This window comes from Cebus imitator, unplaced genomic scaffold, assembly GCF_001604975.1.
Source record: "Cebus imitator isolate Cc_AM_T3 unplaced genomic scaffold, Cebus_imitator-1.0 Scaffold94, whole genome shotgun sequence".
Classification (NCBI taxonomy): Eukaryota; Metazoa; Chordata; class Mammalia; order Primates; family Cebidae; genus Cebus; species Cebus imitator.
The window spans coordinates 2963605-2983129 of NW_016107409.1; the positions used below are offsets into that span (position 1 = coordinate 2963605).

Sequence of the window (19525 nt, forward strand, 5' to 3'; positions counted from 1 at the left end):
ATTAGCAGGGCATGGTGGTGCATACCTGTAATCCCAGCTACTCAGGAGGTTGAGGGAGGAGGATCCCTTGACCCTGGGAGATGGAGGTTGCAGTGAGCTGAGATTGCGCCACTGCACTCCAGCTTGGGTGACAGAGTAAGACCCTATCTCAGAAAAAAACAAAAAACAAAAATATGTAGATACAATTAATAGACAATAAAATTTATACATGGCAAATTATACAATGTACATATACAATTTTTAAAAAGCAAACAAGAAAGAACTTAAAAAATGATACTCACTGGAAAAAGATTCTTTTGTAGCAAGTGTTATGATAGTACTGGGGTCTTTTGAAAGAGCAAAATTCAAAGGTAATCAGCTCTGAAGCACAGGATTTCATAGAAGTGGGCTCAAAAATAAAAAAATGTGAGCTTTTGGTCTAATCTAGCACTTCTCAAACTTTTAAATTTTGGATCCCTTTGAACTCTTAAAAACTACCAAAGACCAGCTTTTGTTTTTGTAGGGTTTTATCTAGAAATATTTATCATGTAGAAATGAAAACTGAGAAATTTCTTAAAATTTTTATTAATCATTTACAAGTAACAAAACCCAAATATGTGTTAATACATAAACAACATTTTTGAAAAACAGCTACTTTATTTCACATATTAAAACCCACTTAAAATAACCATTTTTCTAACCAACAACAACAAAAATTCACTAGTGAGAAGAGTACTACTGCTTTACATTTTTCCAAATCTCTTTAATGTCTGATGACAGACGAAAGTTGGAATCTCATATCTGTTTTTGCATTTAACCTGGTAAAATATCATACCTCTGCACACTCATGAGAAAATGAGAGTGAAAAAGATAAATGATGGCCATGTGTGGTGGCTCACACCTGTAATCCCACCACTTTGGGAGGCTGAGGTGGGCAGATCACTTTGAGCTCAGGAGTTTCAGATCAGCTTGGCCAAGATGGTGAAACCCAGTTTCTGCTAAAAATTCAAAAATTAGCCAGGTGTGTTGGTGGGCACCTGTAACCCCAGCTACTTGGGAAGCTGAGGTAGGAGAACTGCTTGAACCCAGGAGGCAGAGGCTGTAGTGAGCTGAGATTGTCCCACTGTACTCCAGCCTGCGCAACAGAGCAAGACTCCTCAAATAAAAAAAAAGAAAACAATAAATGATGAAATGATGTCTTAGTATTATAAAAATAGCTTTGACCTAGAATACCATTGAAAGGCTCTTGAGGCCCCCTAGACCACACTTTGAGAACAACTGCTCTAGATGAATCTCCTCATTTTACATATAAGGACCCTGGACCTCAGAGAGAATAAGTGAGAAATCCAACATCACACAGTTTGTTAATAGTAGGATACAGATATTAGATGGTTTGTCTCACTTCTCTTGGTTTAGGTTCTCGATTAGAAACCTAGTGGCCTGACCTATTCCCTGTAAGTTGCAAAGACTGTCACAATACAGTACCCTCTCCCACCATTTCTTTAATAAAGAGGTAGAGCAACAAACTTGGTAAATTTTGCAACAGGCATACTGTGTTTGAATCTAAACTACAATATTTGAATTCGAGTCTCTATTTGAACAGAAACACTGAGGCAAATTCAACTGCCTCCTACTCCATGCAAGCTAGTAATGACAAGTTGCATGGTAAATATCATAGATAAATATGGAAAGCAGATTACCCATAATATATCAGTATTTATCATATATTCTGTGTCTGGAATACAATTCAATGATATATTTCAGAAAAATTTTGTCAAGTACTGGCTGAAAGGGTGGTGGGTACATTAAGAGACTGCAAATAAACTGGCAATCACAAGAACTTTTTTAGATAAAATGGAGTTGTTCTGAAATATGGATAGTTTTCATTCCCTAACCAGACCTTATTTTTGTCTTTTGAAAGAAAATCAAGAAATCTTCTCGGCCCCCTAGAGATGATTTCCTTTGTATCCTACCAGATGGTTCAGATCTTCTTTAAATGGATCATAGCCTTGTTGTTTTAAACAACGTAGTCCCCAGAAAAGCTGGTCTAGAGGAGGAAATTCTTCCCAAGGAACCCACTCCCAACCTAGAAAAGAAAGACACCAAATCAATTTATTTAGCTAACAGAAAACAAAGTGTATTTATTTTGGTAAGCTAACCTATATTTAGAAAAAAAAATAATTGAATTTAATAATAACTTGCTACAAATAAACTCTAATAGTGATGCTTTGCATTTGCTTGGCTATATAGATCTAATTTGCATGTAGAATGAAGACCTTATGAAAAGAATGATGGTCATTTAAAACATTGTGTGATTTGAATGCGAGGCCCAGTTTACAAAGGCTATGACATGGTAAACCCAGATTTAGTATTAGTCAATGTTTATTTAAATATTTGTGTAAAAAAATGCAAAGAATTTATATACTGTAGGTTATACTACATTAAAATAATCTAGTTCCTTCACCTATAAAATAAAGTAGATTACAAAGTTTCTAAGATATCTTCCATCTCTTAAAAATGAAATGAAAGCCGTGCAGAGGAAGACTGCTTCCCGTGAAGGATAATGAATATAAAAAAACTTAAACTATTTCATCGTATTTGTTTCTTCTAGTCTCAGCATTTTTTGCCCTTAGGAAAAAGAAAAATAAGAAAATGTTTAGTCCATTTTTTCTTTTCTTTTTTTTTTTTTGAGACAGGGTCTCACTCTGTCGCTCAGGCTGGAGAGCGGTGGTGCAATCATAGCTCGCTGCAGCCTAGAAGGCCTTGGCTCAAGTGATCTTCCCACTTCAGCCTCCTGGGTAGCTGGGTCTACAGGTGCATACCACCATGCCTGGCTAATTGTTTTTATTTTTATTTATTTATTTTTTTTGAGACAGGGTCTCACTCTGTCGCTCAGGCTGGAGAGCGGTGGTGCAATCATAGCTCGCTGCAGCCTTGATCTCCCAGGCTCACGTGATCCTCCCACCTCAGCCTCCCGAGTAGCTGGGACTACAGGCGTGTGCCACCACTCTGGCTAACTTTCTTAGTTTTGTAGAGACAGGGTCTCACTACGTTGCCCAGTATATGTGTGTGTATCCTTTTGTCAGAGGCCTTCCTGACCATGCTATCTGATACAGCACTTGGGTATCCCTTTCTGACACAGCTTTTTTGCTCTTTTTAGTTCTTACTACTACTATCATAAAATATCTGTAATTTGTTGCTTCCCCCACGCACTAAAATTTAAAGCCCACGAGGGCAGAGACTTTGTTCTATGCACCATTGTTTCTTTAGTGCCTAGAACAGGGTCTGGCACACTGTACTCAATACGTGTCTGTTGAATGAAAAGATTCTTCCCTCTTGTAGAAGAAATTAAATGTTTAGAGGGGAGGTTCGATACATGAGATCACTTGAATAAAGTTCCATATGGCAAGGAATATATTCAAAGAATTTGGATATTTTTCTTAGTTCCTTTTCTCACAGTTTTATGAGAATTTGAGGAGAGACAATAGAAAAACCCTTAGAACAATGCTTAAGGAAACTTTCAGTGCACTCAATTCGGCATAGAGGGTAACAGATAATGAAACCACCTTTGCAAAATTATAGCAGTGAGAGAAATCTAACAAAGCCGACTCCACCTTGCTTCTAACCTCACAAGCTGTCTGCTCATTCCCACACACAGGCCAAGCTAACTATGGGAGGAATTTAGTTTATAGTTTAAAGCACAGGTGATAATAGTCCCTTCCCAAAACTAACCCCCGCCTTGTTCAGGGACCAAAACTGCTTTTGTAAAACTAATAGAAGGCCACAAGGTCAGAATTATGGTAAGGGCCAGAACTCTGTTAAGATGTAGGCATAGTTCATCAAAAACGATGAGTTTGTGTCCTTTATAGGGACATGGATGAACCTGGAAACCATCATTCTCAGCAAACTGACACAAGAGCAGAAAATCAAACACCACATGTTCTCACTCATAGGCAGGTGTTGAACAATGAGAACACATGGACACAGGGAGGGGAACATCACACACTGAGGTCTGTTGGGGGGAAATAGGGGAGGGACAGTGCGGGGTGGGGAGTTGGAGAGAGATAGCATGGGGAGAAATGCCAGATATAGGTGAAGGGGAGGAAGGCAGCAAATCACACTGCTGTGTGTGTACCTATGCAACAATCTTGCATGTTCTTCACATGTACCCCAAAACCTAAAATGCAACAACAAAAAAAGAAAAAAAAAAAGATGTAGGCATAGTTAAACTCTAACCATCATTTTGTAACTTGCCTTTTTGTAATTGCTTACTGCTCAGGAGGCATGTAGTCAGTGGTCAAAAGATTAACTTTCCCAATTACCCCTAGAGATGACATTCCAATTGTAAAACCTAGGACTAGTGTTTGAGGTATTTTTCAGACTTTACATTCTGATGGACTAAGTGGTACCACCCAAATAGGTAAGCCACACAAAGAACCTGACTCAACTAGTCCCACGAACCTCCCATTGAGGAACTGATTCAGCACAAGAAGACAGTTTTGACATCTCTATGGTTTTATCCCCAACCCAACAAATCAGCATTTCTCATTCCCTAGCCGCTTGCTTGCCAAACCATCCTTGAACAAGCCTCTGAATTCTCCATGGGTAGGATTTAAGAATTGTCTCCTGTCCACCTCATGCAGCCGCCCTGTGATTACTAAACTCTTTCTCTGCTACAACTCCTACTGTCTCAGGGTACTGGCTCTTTCTGAGCAGCAGGCAAGAAGAACCCAACTGCTCTGAAACAGTAACTGTTTAATCAGTATAATTATTCAGAGTAAAAGGAGGTATTAACTCTCCTGCACAGGTAAGAAAACTGAGGAAAACAGATAAAATATTTTCCTTAAAGTTACTGCCTGAAACAAAATTAAACACAATAAAACTAACATTTACCAAGTACTTAGTGGGTTCATATGTAAATCCTTACATTACTAGAGGTTCTTCATGTGTAAATCCTTACAACAACCCATCCAAGGTACTATTATCATAGATGAGAAAAGAGGCCCAGGCAGGAAATAACCTGCCCAAAGTCACAAACCTCCAAGTAGAAGAACCAGGACACAAACACAGGCAGTCTGGTTCCTCATGGTGCAAATATATTTACATATCTGTATCTCTATATTACATCTCTATATTTAAGACTGACATGGCTTATGAGTGACAGAAATTTATTTCTCAACAGTTCTAGAGACTGGGAAGTCCAAGATCAAGACACTGGCAGATTCCATGTCTGGGGAGGGCTCACTTCCAGGTTTATAAGACAACCATCTCTCTGTATCCTTACATCATGGAAGGGGTCAGGGATCTCTCTGGCATCTCTTTTATAAGGGCTCAAATCCCATTCATTATTTTATGATCTAATCACCTCCCAGGGGCCCCACCTCCTAAAACTATCATCATGGTAGTTAGGATTTCTACACAGGAATTTTGGGGGAACACAAGTATTCACAGACACACAAGTATTGAAGACAATAGCATTCTCTTCATACAGAAACATACTGTAATACTCCTCCAGACCATAAGCTCTCCTCAAAGAAAAATCCATGATAATATATTTCTCTTACTTTCATTTTTTTCAGGCTCTACATTCTTTGGTTCTGAATCATGAGTCACATCCACTTCTCCTTTCATTAATATAGTAACATAATGGTAATTCTCCTTCTCAACAAAAGAATTCACAACTGAGGCAAAGCGAACATTTTTCAGGTGAAGAGCTGCTTCTTCCCAGGTTTCCCTTTGAGCACATTCTTCCCAGCTCTCACTGGAAAACAGAAACAAAACATTAGTTTATTCTATATATATATATATACACACACACACACATACGTACATATATACGTGTGTATATATATGTATATAGAGAGTGTATGTGTGTGTGTGTGTGTGTATCTTGCCATGAAATTTTGCCATGAAATTCTTGCCTAGAAATTTCTAGTGTACAGCAAAAAGAACTGTAATTGGTTCCTGCTTTAAAACAATAAATCAGCCGGGCATGTGGCTCATATCTGTAATCTTTTGGGAGGCTGAGGCAAGAAGATAGCTTGAGCTTGGGAGTTTGAGACCAGCCTCCTAGGCCAACATAGTGAGATCTCATCTCTCCAAAAAAAAAAAAGCTAGACGTGGCGGTGCATGCCTGTGGTTTATGGTTCCAGCTACTCAAGAGGCTGAGGCAAGAGGATAGGCTGAGCCTGAGAAGTCAAGGTTGCAGTGAGCCATGATCACGCCATTGCACTTCAGCCTGGATAACAGAGCAAGACTTTGTCTCAAAAAAAAAATAATAATTATAAAAATTTAAAAACAATAAATCAGCAATCCTGTCCTTGACATTATCTCCTGTATCTAGTTATCTGAAGACGAAAAGGACTTAATATTAAATAAAAATTAACATTTAGACATCTCAGCACTAATTTACAGCCCTAGAACCTGCGTGTACCAGGAGGCAGTTTAGTGTATGGAGAGCACAGACTTTGGAGTCAACTAGACCTGGGATTGAGCTCAAAGTTCATTACTTTCTACCTTGGACAAATAAAAGGAGAGTACTATTACTTCCTTAATGGGTCATCATAATTGTATCAAGAAGTACACTATGTCTTTTCTAGCAGTCTCAGAATTTGTTTAAGCCTCAAAACTGAAGACAATAGGTAAAAAGCACCTCTAAATTCTCAAGCAAAAGGGCAAACAGGTATTATCTGAGCTCAAGGGTTTGCTAACGAAGGCCAAACTAGACCTGCAACTTCTTCCTACCCAGGCGGTATAAGAAAGATCTTTGCGAGGGAGGAAAGTTATGAATTTTCAGCCTAGTAATTTTCAGCATTTCCCTTCCAGACTACGAGGGGCCAACTCTGTCCCCAAGTTAAGTGAGGAGCATTCCAAAAGAATCAGTCATAAGATTGGGAGTGACTCTCAAGGAGATACTCAGTGTGTCACTCTCCTGCTAAAGACATCCTGAGCTGCAGAAACCTACCCCAGTGCATCAGAGAAGGTGTGCTACAAGGGTGAGAGCTCTTAGGTACATCTGAAATGTGTCCCTTGGAGTTTCTAGATGCAGGTGAATACAGAGGCTGAGCAAGGAAAATGGGCAGCAGTGAAAACATCATTCCCACTGTGCGTTTCCTTTGGGCCAAGCAGATGCCACAAGAAACTGCTGGGTAATCGAATAGCAGATCCCAGGAGAAAGAAAATGTGGGGTGACGTGCTAGAAGCAAGAGCTAGGAAAGGGGCCAATGCCACAGAAAACCAGTCACCTATGTCAGGGAAATACTTTATTTTTAATTGTACTTTAGGTTCTGGGGTACATGTGCAGATCATGCAGGCTGTTGCATAGGTACATGCATGGCAAGGTGGTTTGCTGCCTCCATTCCCCCATCACCTGTATCTGGCATTTCTCCCCACCTTATCCCTCCCCACCCTCCCCTCCACCTGCTATCCCTCCCCTAGCCTGCCCCCCTCAACTGACCCCAGTGTGCGATGCTCCCCTCCCTGTGTCCACATGTTCTCATTGTTCAACACCCACCTATGAGTGAGAACATGTGGTGTTTGATTTTCTGTTCTTGTGTCAGTTTGCTGAGAATGATGGTTTCCAGATTCATCCAAGTCTCTACAAAGGACATGAACTCATCATTTTTTTATGGCTGCGTAGTATTCGGTGTATATGTGCCACATTTTCTTTGTCCAGTCTATCATCGATGTGCATTTGGGTTGGTTCCAGGTCTTTGCTATTGTAAACAGTGCCGTGATGAACATACGTGTGCATGTGTCTTTATAATAGAACAATTTATAATCTTTTGAGTATATACCCAGTAATGGGATTGCTGGGTCAAATGGAATTTTTATTTCTAGGTCCTTGAGGAATCGCCACACTGTCTTCCACAATGGTTGAACTAATTTACACTCCCACCAACAGTGTAAAAGTGTTCCTATTTCTCCACATCCTCTCCAGCATCTGTCTCCAGATTTTTTAATGATTGCCATTCTAACTGGCATGAGATGATATCTCAATGTGGTTTTGATTTGCATTTCTCTAATGACCAGTGATGATGAGAATTTTTTCATATGTTTGTTGGCCTCATATATGTCTTCTTTTGAGAAGTCTCTGTTCATATCCTTCGCCTACTTTTGAATGGGTTTGTTTGTTTTTTTCTTGTAAATCTGTTTTAGTTCTTTGTAGATTCTGGGTATTAGCCCTTTGTCCAATGGGTAGATTACAAAAATTTTTTCCCACTCTGTCAGGGAAATATTTCTGGGACTTCCCAACCACTGACAAACATACCAAGAAAGCACACATGTGGATACCATGCCCAGAGGGCACCAATGGATGGATCAGAGCAGCATCAGTCACCTGAATGGCTTGCTCTCTCTCCTCCTTCCCCAACATACTGGAGAAGGAAGGAAACTCAGAGACAGCCGGGTGAGAAGAGCAAGAGACACAGAAAAGCAAAATAATGGTTTACATCTCCTTCATGCACTACAGGGGAGGGATCAGAAACTGGAAATGACACTGAAGGTTTCAATTGGATTGGACTTTTAAATGCTTGAAAGTGAATCATACTGACCCAAATGTGATTTATTTTTATAACCAAGTGACAGGAAAACTATAGAATTTGCAGGAAATGTCTCTGAAGAGAAGGAAAAGAAAAATCATGTTTGAAGCCAATGGTAGGAGAAAATAAAACCATTTCCTGTTTGTTCTCCCATCAAATGTAGCCCACTGAGTATACCAGTTATGTAAAGATCAAAAGAAAGCATACATGCAAAGAGACGTTACCCAGCCCTTAACAAAAAGCTCATTTGAGCTCAATGTTGGCTATGATCATTGACATCTGAGTCAAGATTTCAAGACTTCCTTTTGTTACTGGTAAGACAGCTATCTCTACCCATTGCACTGGTGACTTTACATTCTAACTAGTGCTTAATCTGTGATCTGAGTTAGGTTAATGCTCACCAGTATTCAACAAAGTACCATGTGTGGCTGCCTGGGCAATCTGGTTCTTAATCTAGAAATTTTATTTCTTAACTGATAGTTTTTCTTAATTAACTGGAAATGATACATTTATTGATGCCTTCTTAAATTCCAAAGACCATTTTTTAAAAAAAATTTCATGTGATAAGAATTTCCTATTTTATAGAGAACAAAGTCTGATTAAAAGGCACTGAGATCAAGGCTATACTGTACTTCTAACTGCCACTTTTTAAGACACAGATGGATTAGAAGAACATGGTCACAATGAAAAATTCATCAGGACAAATGACCCATGTTATTTAACAAATAAATGGCATAAGAAAAAAGGACATGGGGAGGGGTTACTATTAGATTTGTTGCGGGAATTAGGAGATTGGCGAGACCAATGGGTGGAAAAGAAAGATTTTATTAAGGTGTGCGCTGGCTCAGTGGATTTACATCCAATAGACTGAGTATTAAACAAAGACAAAGCTTGACTTTTATATATGAAACGCAGAAGTGAACAAAGACAGTTTATTAAAAATGACAGGTTTATAACTTAAGTGTACATATGACTTAGGCTGTGCGGTCCCGATGACCACTATCTGGGTTGCAAGCACAGTTTATCTGGCTTCCTTCACTATGGCATCTGGATGGTTGCAGTTTCACCTCCTTAGACCTGTCTCATGACCTTTTGCTGTGCTGCTTAGATGAAAAACAGGAACTTTTAGTTATTAGCTATAGAGAACAAGAATACCTGAATCTATAAACTTATCAAACTTGCAAAGCAGGGTACAGTTCCTTGGGGAGGGGGATTCAGGGAAGTTTTACTCATACTACAGGAAAGAAGGAAAATTTGTTTTTCTGCTCTTAATTTTTACTTTAAAATAATATTGACCAAATGCAATACATGCCCTTCCTTTGATCCCAATTAGTACAAAACAGTAAAAGGACATTTTAAGATCACTGAGGAAAATGCTATACATACTGGGTATCAGATGATACTTAAGGAATTATTTTGTTAGGTATGAAAATGATTGTGGGCTGGGCATGGTGGCTCACATCTGTACTTTGGGAGGCCAAGGCGGGCAGATCACAAGGTCAAGATATCGAGACCATTCTGGCCAACACGGTGAAACCCCATCTCTACTAAACATACAAAAATTAGCTGAGTGTGGTGGTGCATGCCTCTAGTCCCAGCTACTCAGGAGGCTGAGGCAGGAGAATCACTTGAACCCGGGAAGCAGAGGTTGCAGTGAGTCGAGATCGCGCCACTGCACTCCAGCCTGTTGACAGAGAGAGACTCTGTCAAAAAACGAAAAAGAAAGAGAGAAAGAAAGAATATAATTGTGGTTATGTTTTTTAAAAAAGTCTATTAGCGGTACATACTGAACTATCTAGGGATGGTATAATAGGATGTCTGAGATTGCCTCTAAAATAGTTTTAAAAAAACAACAACAAACCAAGACAGCCCCCAAAACACACACACACGCAACTCAGGGTGTGTGTGTTTTGGGTGGAAGAGGGAAGGGCAGTCAAGATGAAACAAGAAAATGCTCTATGATGGGTACAAGAAGATTCACTATTCTCTCTACTTTTATGTACATTTGAAAACTGTTTATACTGAAGGAAAAACAAGCACTGGGTCTGATGCTTTAGATGCTGTTTATCTGTTCTTGATTTCAATCTTATTCTCACTTCAGAATCCACTTTTTAGCACCATCCTAGGCTTTTTTTTCTTTTTTTTTTACTTGAAAAACATTTATTCATTATTTTTTTTTTACAAAAAAAGTTTTGTATACCCTTTTGTATATAAACATGCATATGTTAAATATATACAATTTGATGAGTCTGGACATATGCACACACCCATGATAGTACAATCAAGGTTATAAACTCTCCAGGCTCTCTTCACTCTTGTATAGAACTGAGTCTCCTTAGTTGTCCAACTCCTCTGAGTTATAATCAAATCGCAGAAGTGCCAAGGCAGAAAAATCTTCAAGGGGATTTGGTCCAACATTCCCATTTTAAAGATGAGGAAACTGAGGCCCAAAGTGTTTCGTTAGCCCATTTGCTTGGTTAGAATGCAACTAAAATTTTACATATAATCCGATCTCAGTAGATGCAGAAAAAAAATTGACAAAATCCAATATTCATTCATGATAAATACATATACATATGTGTTTATTTTTTAATTGCACTCTAGCCAGGCAAATGGGCTTGGTTACGCGGCCAGTAAGTACTAAATTGATCTGTGTTGCTCTAAATCACATGGAAAACAGCCGGGCACAGTGGCTCACACCTATAATCCCAGCACCCTGGGAGGCCAAGGCGGGTGGATCACCTGAGGTCAGGAGTTCGAGACCTGCCTGGCCAACATGGTGAAACCCCATCTCTACTAAAAACACAAAAATTAGCCGGGCGTGGTGGCGAGCGCCTGTAATCCCAGCTACTCAAGAGGCTGAGACACGAAAATCGCTTGAACCCAAAAGGCGGAGGTTGCAGTAACTCGAGATAGCGCCACTGCACTCCAGCCTGGGCTACAGAGCGAGACCAAGTCTCTCAAATAAGTCAGTCAATCAGTCAGTCAATCACATGGAAACCGTGCCATGTCTTGGCTGACAACGTTGGGCTGCTGGAGGTTTACACACACCTGCTTTCCTCGTTTTGTGTGTAAGCTGTGAGAAAACACACACCTCACAGACGAACTCCCAACCACCACCCAGCTGGGGCGCATCCGGAAAGACGAAGGTAACCGAGCAAAGACCCCGCCTGACCCGGCACAGCGCCCTCTCCCGGGCTGGTGCCTACGTGGCCCAGAGGTCGAGGGGCGGAACCGAGGGAAGGCGCGAGAAACCACGCAGCGTCAGCGCGGACGTTCACACGCACGGCGCACGGAAGCTAACACGGCGCGAGCTCGTCCCTCCGCGCACGCCCCGCTTTCTCGGCATTCGCAGCTGCTCACCCGAACTCCAAGTGACCTCCAGGGAGTTGGAAACTGCCGGCTCCAACCGACCCTTTTCTCTTCCCCAGAAGGACGCAACCCGGATGGTTGCAGCTGGTCACCACAACTCCGACCCCGACTCCTGGCCGCTGCCTCCGCGGGTCTGCGCTGGCTGCCATAGCGGGCTGGAGGACGCGCCCTGCGACGCAGGAAGTGACCTGGCCGCCGCCCCGCCCCGCCCCGCGGCCGCAACCAACCTTTCCCTGCGCTGGCGCGGAAATCAAAGCTGGAGAGCTGCTCGGGTTGGCGGTGGTGCGTAAGGCCTCAAGGAGGGCTATCAGCTTTCCTAACGGCGGGTTTCCTTCCCAAGGGCAGCGTGCTTTAGAGTTTCGCTTTAAGTAAAGTTTCTTATTGTTGTGCTTTGAATATTCGTCACCCATCAGCCTGCACACTCCTAGATTCCTCCAAACCATGCATTTACACCTACGAGCCGCCTGCTCTTGTAAACCTCGGAACCACTGCACATTTTTAATCCCCGAATGCCCCCGCCCACCACAGTGAATCCATTTGCACATAGCGCAAATCAGTGTGGTACCAGGAAAGGGTTAAGTCGTGTAGAAACATTCCATTATAAACAACTATGCTTAAAGTATATTCATAAGTCATGGGAGGAAATAAAGGCCAATTGATAAATTGTGCTGAGACGAGTTAATTACAAACACTCGAAAACAGACATTTTCAGATGTTTGCATACCTAATTCGCCATGCACAACACAGACCAGCTGAATCATAAATGGCTAGTCACTGGGAGGATTTACTCTCTCTGTCTCTACATATATATATATAGTATTATTTTTACTTCTACCAAAGTAATGTGCACATACTGGAAATTTTATTTTTTGAGATGGAGTCTCGCTCTGTCACCAGGCTGGAGTGCAGTGGTGTGATGTTGGCTCACTGTAACCCCCAGCTCCCGGGTTCAGGCGATTCTCCTGCCTCAGCCTTCTGAGTAGCTGGGATTACAGGCATGCACCATGACACCCTGCTAATTTTTGTATTTTTAGTAGAGATGGGGTTTCACCATGTTGGCCAAGATGGTCTCCATCTCTTGACCTTGTGATCTGCCCACTTGGCCTCCCAAAGTGCTGGGATTACAGGCATGAGCCACCGCACCTGGCCCTTTCTTTTATTTCAAGTTTTGGGGTATATGTGGTTTTTGGTTACATGGATTCATTCTTTAGCCAGGATTTCTGAGATTTTAGTGCACCCATCACCTGAGTAGCGTACACTATATGTAGGTTTTTATTCCTCACCTTCCCCCCGCCCACCTTCCCCTCTGAATCCCCAAAGTCCATTGTATCATTCTTATGCCATTGCATCCTCATAGCTTAGCTCCCACTTGTGAGAACATAAAATATTTATTTTTCCATTCCTGAGTTACCTCACTTAGAATAATGGCCTCCAGCTGCATCCAAGTTGCTGCAAAAGACATTATTCCTTTTTATGGTTGAGTAGTATTTCATTGTGTATATATACCACATTTTCTTTAACCATTCGTTGGTTGATGGGCACTTAGGTTAGTTTCATGTCTGTGCAGTTGCAAACTGTGCTGCCATAAACATGCATGTGCATGTGTGTTTTTCATGTAATGACTTATTTTCCTTTGGGTAGATATTCAGTAGTGGGATTGCTGGATTGAATGGTAGTTCTACCTTTAGTTCCTTAAGGAACCTCTATACTGTTTTCCATAGTGGTTGTACTTGTTTACATTCCCACTAACAGTGTAAAAGTGTTCCCTTTTCCTCACATCCATGCCAACATCTATTGTTTTTTAACTTTTTCCTAATGGCTGTTCTTACAGGAGTAAGGTGGTATATCACTGTGGTTTTAATTTGCATTTCCCTGATGGTAAGTGATGTTGAGCGTTTTTTCATAAGTTTGTTGGCTCTTTGTGTATTTTCTTTTGAGAAATGTCTGCTCATGTCATTTGCCCACTTTTTGATGGGTTTGTTTTTTTCTTGCTGATTTGTTTGCATTCCTTGTAGATTCTGGATACTAGTCCTTTGTCAGATGTATAGTTTGCCAGTGTTTGACTCTTTTCATTGACAAAATATTGCTGAAGAAAATGAAATTTTTTTTTTTGAGATGGAGTTTTTACTGTTGTTGCGCAGGCTGGAGTTGAGTGGTGAAATCTCAGCTCACTGCAACCTCTGCCTCCCAGGTTCAAGCGATTCTCCTGCCTCAGCCTCCTGAGTAGCTGGGATTACAGTTGCACACCACCATGCCCAGCTAAGTTTTTTGTATTTGTAGTAGAGACAGGGTTTCGCTATGTTGGGCACACTGGTCTTGAATTCCTGACCTCCGGTGGTGCTGGGATTACAGGTGTGAGCCACCGTTCCTGGCCAGAAAATGAAATTCTTAAGTAAAAGAAGAGAAATATAATCATGGATCAGAAGACTCAATATTGTTAAATTCTCTACAAATTAATTTATATAGATTCAATACAGTCCTGATCAGAATACCAGAAGGCTTTCCTTTCCAGTAGAAATTGATAGGTTGATTCTAAAATTGGTATGGAAACACAGAGAACTAGAATAATAGAAACAATTTTTAAAAAGAAAACATTTAGAAGAGTCACACCACTTGATTTCAAAACTTAGGATCAAGCCACAGTAATTAAGAGAGTATGGTATTGGTAAAAACATCGACACATAGATAAATGAACAGTATAGAGGGACTCGGAATAGATCCATATATATGATTAATTTTTGAAAATTGTACAAAGGCAATTCAATAAAGAAAAGATAGTCTTTTTAACAAATGATGCTAGAACAATTTGACATATAAGTGCAAACAAAAAGCCTTGACTTGTAATTGGCACCATATATAAAAATTAGCTCAAAGTGGTTTGTAGACCTAAATAAACACCTAAAGTATACAATTTCTACAAGAAAATATTGGTAAAAACCTTTGTGATCTCTGGCACCCCCCAACTTGGCCAAGGGAATGCCAGAGAAACCTTGGATACTGAATTTACAGCTATGATGGGATAGGAGATGGGACGCACCTCATTATACCCCCTCCCTGGCTAATAGTCATTAGGTTTTCAGCCGAACTCTGTGGCTCACACCTGTAATCTCAGCACTTTGGGAGGCCAAGGTGAGCAGATCACCTGAGGTCAGGAGTTTGAGACCAACCTGTCCAACATGGGGAAATTCCATCTCTACTAATAATACAAAAATTAGCTGGGCCTGGTGGCATGTGCCTGTAGTCCCAGCTACTCGGGAGACTGAGGCTCAAGAATCTCTTGAACCCGGTAGGTAGAGGTTGTGGTGAACCGAGGTTGCACACTGCACTATAGTCTGGGCAACAGAGTGAAAGTGTCTCAAAAAAAAAAAAAGTCATTAGGTTTTCTTCCCTAAAGGCTAAACAGAAACTAGCCCTTTCAAAAGACTGCTGTTTATCTTCCCAGGTGCAGAACAAAAACAAGATGAGATTAATGGTTCCTTTGCCCCTCCCCTAGACAACTGCTTCCTCTGTTCCCCTTTTCTTCAAATGTTCACCTTATCATATATAAAATGTAGATTTTCTGGGCTCTTGCTAAAGTCTCACAAGTAGGTAATCATTTATCTCACTTCTGCCTCCTGTTTTTCAAGGAAAATGTGTAAATGTTAAACCTCCTGAGACCCGTTTGGAAAAAAATAACCACAGATGCTTCTGTAACTTAACGTTTTTCTCAGGCATACCCACAATCAGGCTCAAACCTGGATGATTTGAGACTTATGCCTCAATCAATCATTTTGGTTGTCACTCTATCTCTGCTGTGGTTTGAATGTGTTCCCCAAAGTTCATGTGTTAAAAACTTAACCCACAATGCAACAGTGTTGAGAGGTAATACCTTTAAGAGGTGATTATGGCAGAGCCCTCATGAGTGCATTAATGCTAATATCTTGAGAGGAGGTTAGTTATTGTGGGAGAGGGCTTCTCATAAGAAGATGAGTTGGCACTTCCAACTTTTTCTTTCTCTCTCTTTCTGATGTACACCTGTGTGTATGTGTGTTCTCTTAAACCTCCACCCTTGCATCATGGGATGATACAGCAAGAAAGCCCTTATTAGATGCAGCCCCTCAACTTTGGTCTTTCCAGCCTTTATAACTGTCAGAAATAAATTTCTGTTCTTTATAAATTACCAAACAGAAACCAGCTCTTATAGTGGCACAAAACAGACTAAAACAGTCTTTCTCTGCTCTGTGAGAAAATAGTGAGAATGCAGGCATCTGCAAGCCTGGAAGAAGGCCCTGACCAGAAAGCAAACTTACTGTTACCTTAATCTTCTTGGACGTCCCAGCCTTCAGAACTGTGAGAAATCAATGTTTCTTGTTTAAGCCACTCAGTCTATGGTATTTTGTGTAGTAGCTGCAGTTCACTAAGACACTAGTTAAGAAAACAAAAAGGCAAGCTGTGGACTGGAATAAATTTTTGCAAAGCACATATCTTCTGAAGGACTTGGATCTAGAATATGTAAAGAATCTTCAGCTCTCAATAATAATGCAAACAGCCTGATAAATAAATGGACAAAAGAACTGAACAGATATTTCACCAAGAAGAGATATTGTATTAGTCCGTTTTCACACGGCTGATAAAGACATACAGAAGACTGGATAATTTATAAAGAAAAATAGGCTTAATGGACTCACGGTTCCACCTCACAATTATGGTGGAAGATGAAAGTCACATCTTACATGGTGGCGGGCAAGAGAGAATGAGAGCTAAGTGAAAAGGGATACCCCCTTATAAAACCATCAGATCTCATTAGACTTATTCACTACCTTGAGAACAGTATGGGGGAACCACCCTTATGATTCAATTATCTGCCACTGGGTTCCTCCCACAACATGTGGGAATTATGGGAGCTACAATTCAAGATGAGATTTGGGTAGGGACACAGCCAAGCTATATCAGATATGATAGCAAATAAGCACATGAAAAGATGCTAAACGTCGTAAGTCATGAGGAAAATAAAAGTTTAAACCAAATTGAGGTACCTCTGCACGTCTATTAGAATGAATAAGAAAAAATCCCCATGAAAACTGGCAATACCAATGCTGGTAAGGATACAGAGCTGTTAGAATTCTCATACATTGTTGGTGAGAATGCAAAATTGCACAACTGCTTTGGAGAACAATTTGCTATTTCATATAATGTTAAGCATACACTTATCATACAACCCAGTAACCTTACTCCAAGATGTTTACTCATGAGAAATGAAAACTTATGTTCATACCAAGACCTGTATGTAACTCCTATAGTGGCTTTATTCACAATCATCAGAATCTGGAAACAAATGTTCTTCAACTGGTTAATGGATAAATCAACTGTGCTAAATTCATACAATGGAAAACCACTCAGCAGTATAATGGAGCAAACATCCGATACACTCAACAACATGGATGAATCTCAACTGCATTATGCTACATGAAAGGAATCAGATATAAATGGCTACGTGCTGTATGATTTCATTTATATGACATTCTGGATTAGGCAAAACTCTGGTCATAGAAAACAGGCCAATGTTTGCCAGGGGCTGAGGGCATGGAGAGGGATTGATGACAAAAGGACATTGGGGATTTTTTGAGGATGATGGAATGATTCTGTGTCTTGATTATCATGGTGGTAATATGATTATGTATTTGTTAAAACTCATAGAACTGCACACTAAAAATGAATTTTACTATCTGTATATTAAAAGTAAAACTTTTTTAAGAAGCCAAAAAGAAAAAATGTGGATTTGCAGAAAGAAAAAAAAAAAAATCAAGTTGCAATTCAGTAGTAGAAAGGGTCAAAGCAAGGCCGAGCAGAACTGTTCCACTTAACATCAAAAGGGGTCATCCTTATTGGTGGAGCTGAGTTTATGAAGGTTATATATCTGCAGAGGCTAGCCGTAGCAGGTTCCTCCTCTCACTGGACACTAGAGGACTTGGAAAGCCTGGTTCTGGCGTGGTGGTATTCATGGTCTCAGGCATTCCTGTTGAGATGAGTAGGCCACTCCTAGAACATAGTAGGAAGTCTGGGGCTAAAAGGGGATGAGAAGGTGAGGAAGAGAGCTTCTGACATTGAGAAGTCACACTTGCTAGCTAAAGTTTTCTTTTACTGCTTAGTAGTTCCATTTCATTATCCCAAAACCTTCAATAAAACCTGGTTGTATGTTATAGCCTGGTCTTTACTACCAAGCTTTGAAGAGTTGGAATAGTCTTAAGTCTACCCTCCCATAAAGGAATGACAAGAAAGGAGCCTTAGCCCAGAAAAGCACAGAGGTCAAGGAGGATGTCTTTGATGTGAGTATCTCTAGTACCCCAAATAGCAACTAACACATATGTACACCGTAAATGAATACTTGAGTGAAAGCTGCTCTTCTTTATACCAGTATAACAAAATACAGATGTCCCCAAATTAAATGGTTTTATTGAATGATTTTTCTATTTTACAGTGGTGCAAAAGCAATAACATTCAGTAGGCTTCTTGACTTATGATCGGTTATGTCCAGATAAACTCATTGTAAGTTGAAAATATAATCAAGTTGAAAATCCTATTTTCCAGTGGGGTTACATCTACATAGACCCATGAAAATCCTATTTGCAACTTACAATGAGTCTATTTAGATGTAAACCCACTGTAAGCTGAGGAGCGTCTGTAGTTTTAATGCAGTTAAACAAGCTAGAAAACTTTTTTTTTTCTTTAAAACTTTATGCTGTATGGAGAAAGGTGGCATGATTCACTTAAAGTACAAATGGTCTTGAAAAAAAAGCACCAAGCTGGTGTTTATGAATCATATAAAAGAAGTGTCAACCCACATAAATATTACTCTAATTAGAGAATCCCCATATTGAATTCCCTTCTGTCCCAACCAGTGGGACAGGATCTACCAGGAGTTATTGCAGCATGAGAACTTGACAGAGCTCCTTATTGTTACACTTTTGTCTACATTGATACAGATTCTCAGCTGAAGGAAAGGTGATCCAGGCACAGAGGCCCCTCTCCTGTTCAATGCCAGGACTCTGCCCCGGGAGTGGGAGACCAGCAGGTTGCCTAAGGAGGGGTGAACCGGCCCAGGTCAGAAATGGACCAGGGCAAAACTCCCATGCTGATCAGTAATGGGATCGCGCCTGTGAACAGCCACTGCACTCTAGCATGGGCGACATAGCGAGACCCCGTTTCTTAAAAAAAAAAAAAAAGAAAAGACCAAGTCTTCTTACTTTGAGAAGACAGTGTCCTGGCATTCATGTAGACTCAGTATGATGTCCCTGGATTAGGCAGGCCGGAGATGGGAAGAGTCCAAATGGAGGCGCTAGGAGTGCTGAATAGGTCCACCTCTTTATGGGCACCTGATCATACCATGTTACCAAGTTTGCTTTGGTATAGGAGTCTCTTTGGGATGATCTCCTCTCAGGTGAGGCCTCAAATGGGAAGCATGACAAGGCTGGGGCAGGACAGGAGAATCCCCTGCTGCCTTCAACACTGTCCTCACTTTTCTAATGCACCTTCTTTCACCAGAGTAAAGATCACAGAGATGAAAACCTAACATTTCACTCAAGTCTTTTTGTTTCTATTTACCACTATCCTTATGGGACAGAAAGGGGAAGGTTACCACTCTCACGCTATAAAAT

At 40.6% G+C, this 19525-nt stretch overlaps 1 protein-coding gene across 1 annotated transcript; it reads right to left on the reverse strand.

Annotated features, from left to right (window-relative positions):
* Positions 1-545: 545 nt before the first annotated feature.
* Positions 546-12197, reverse strand: NUDT15 (nudix hydrolase 15). The gene is made up of 3 exons (XM_017535965.2): positions 11883-12197; positions 5544-5740; positions 546-2065 (listed from the first exon to the last, which is right to left on the reverse strand). Exons 1-3 carry the CDS (start codon positions 12038-12040, stop codon positions 1926-1928), a joined length of 495 nt encoding a protein of 164 aa, XP_017391454.2. The 5' UTR covers positions 12041-12197; the 3' UTR covers positions 546-1925.
* Positions 12198-19525: the final 7328 nt, after the last annotated feature.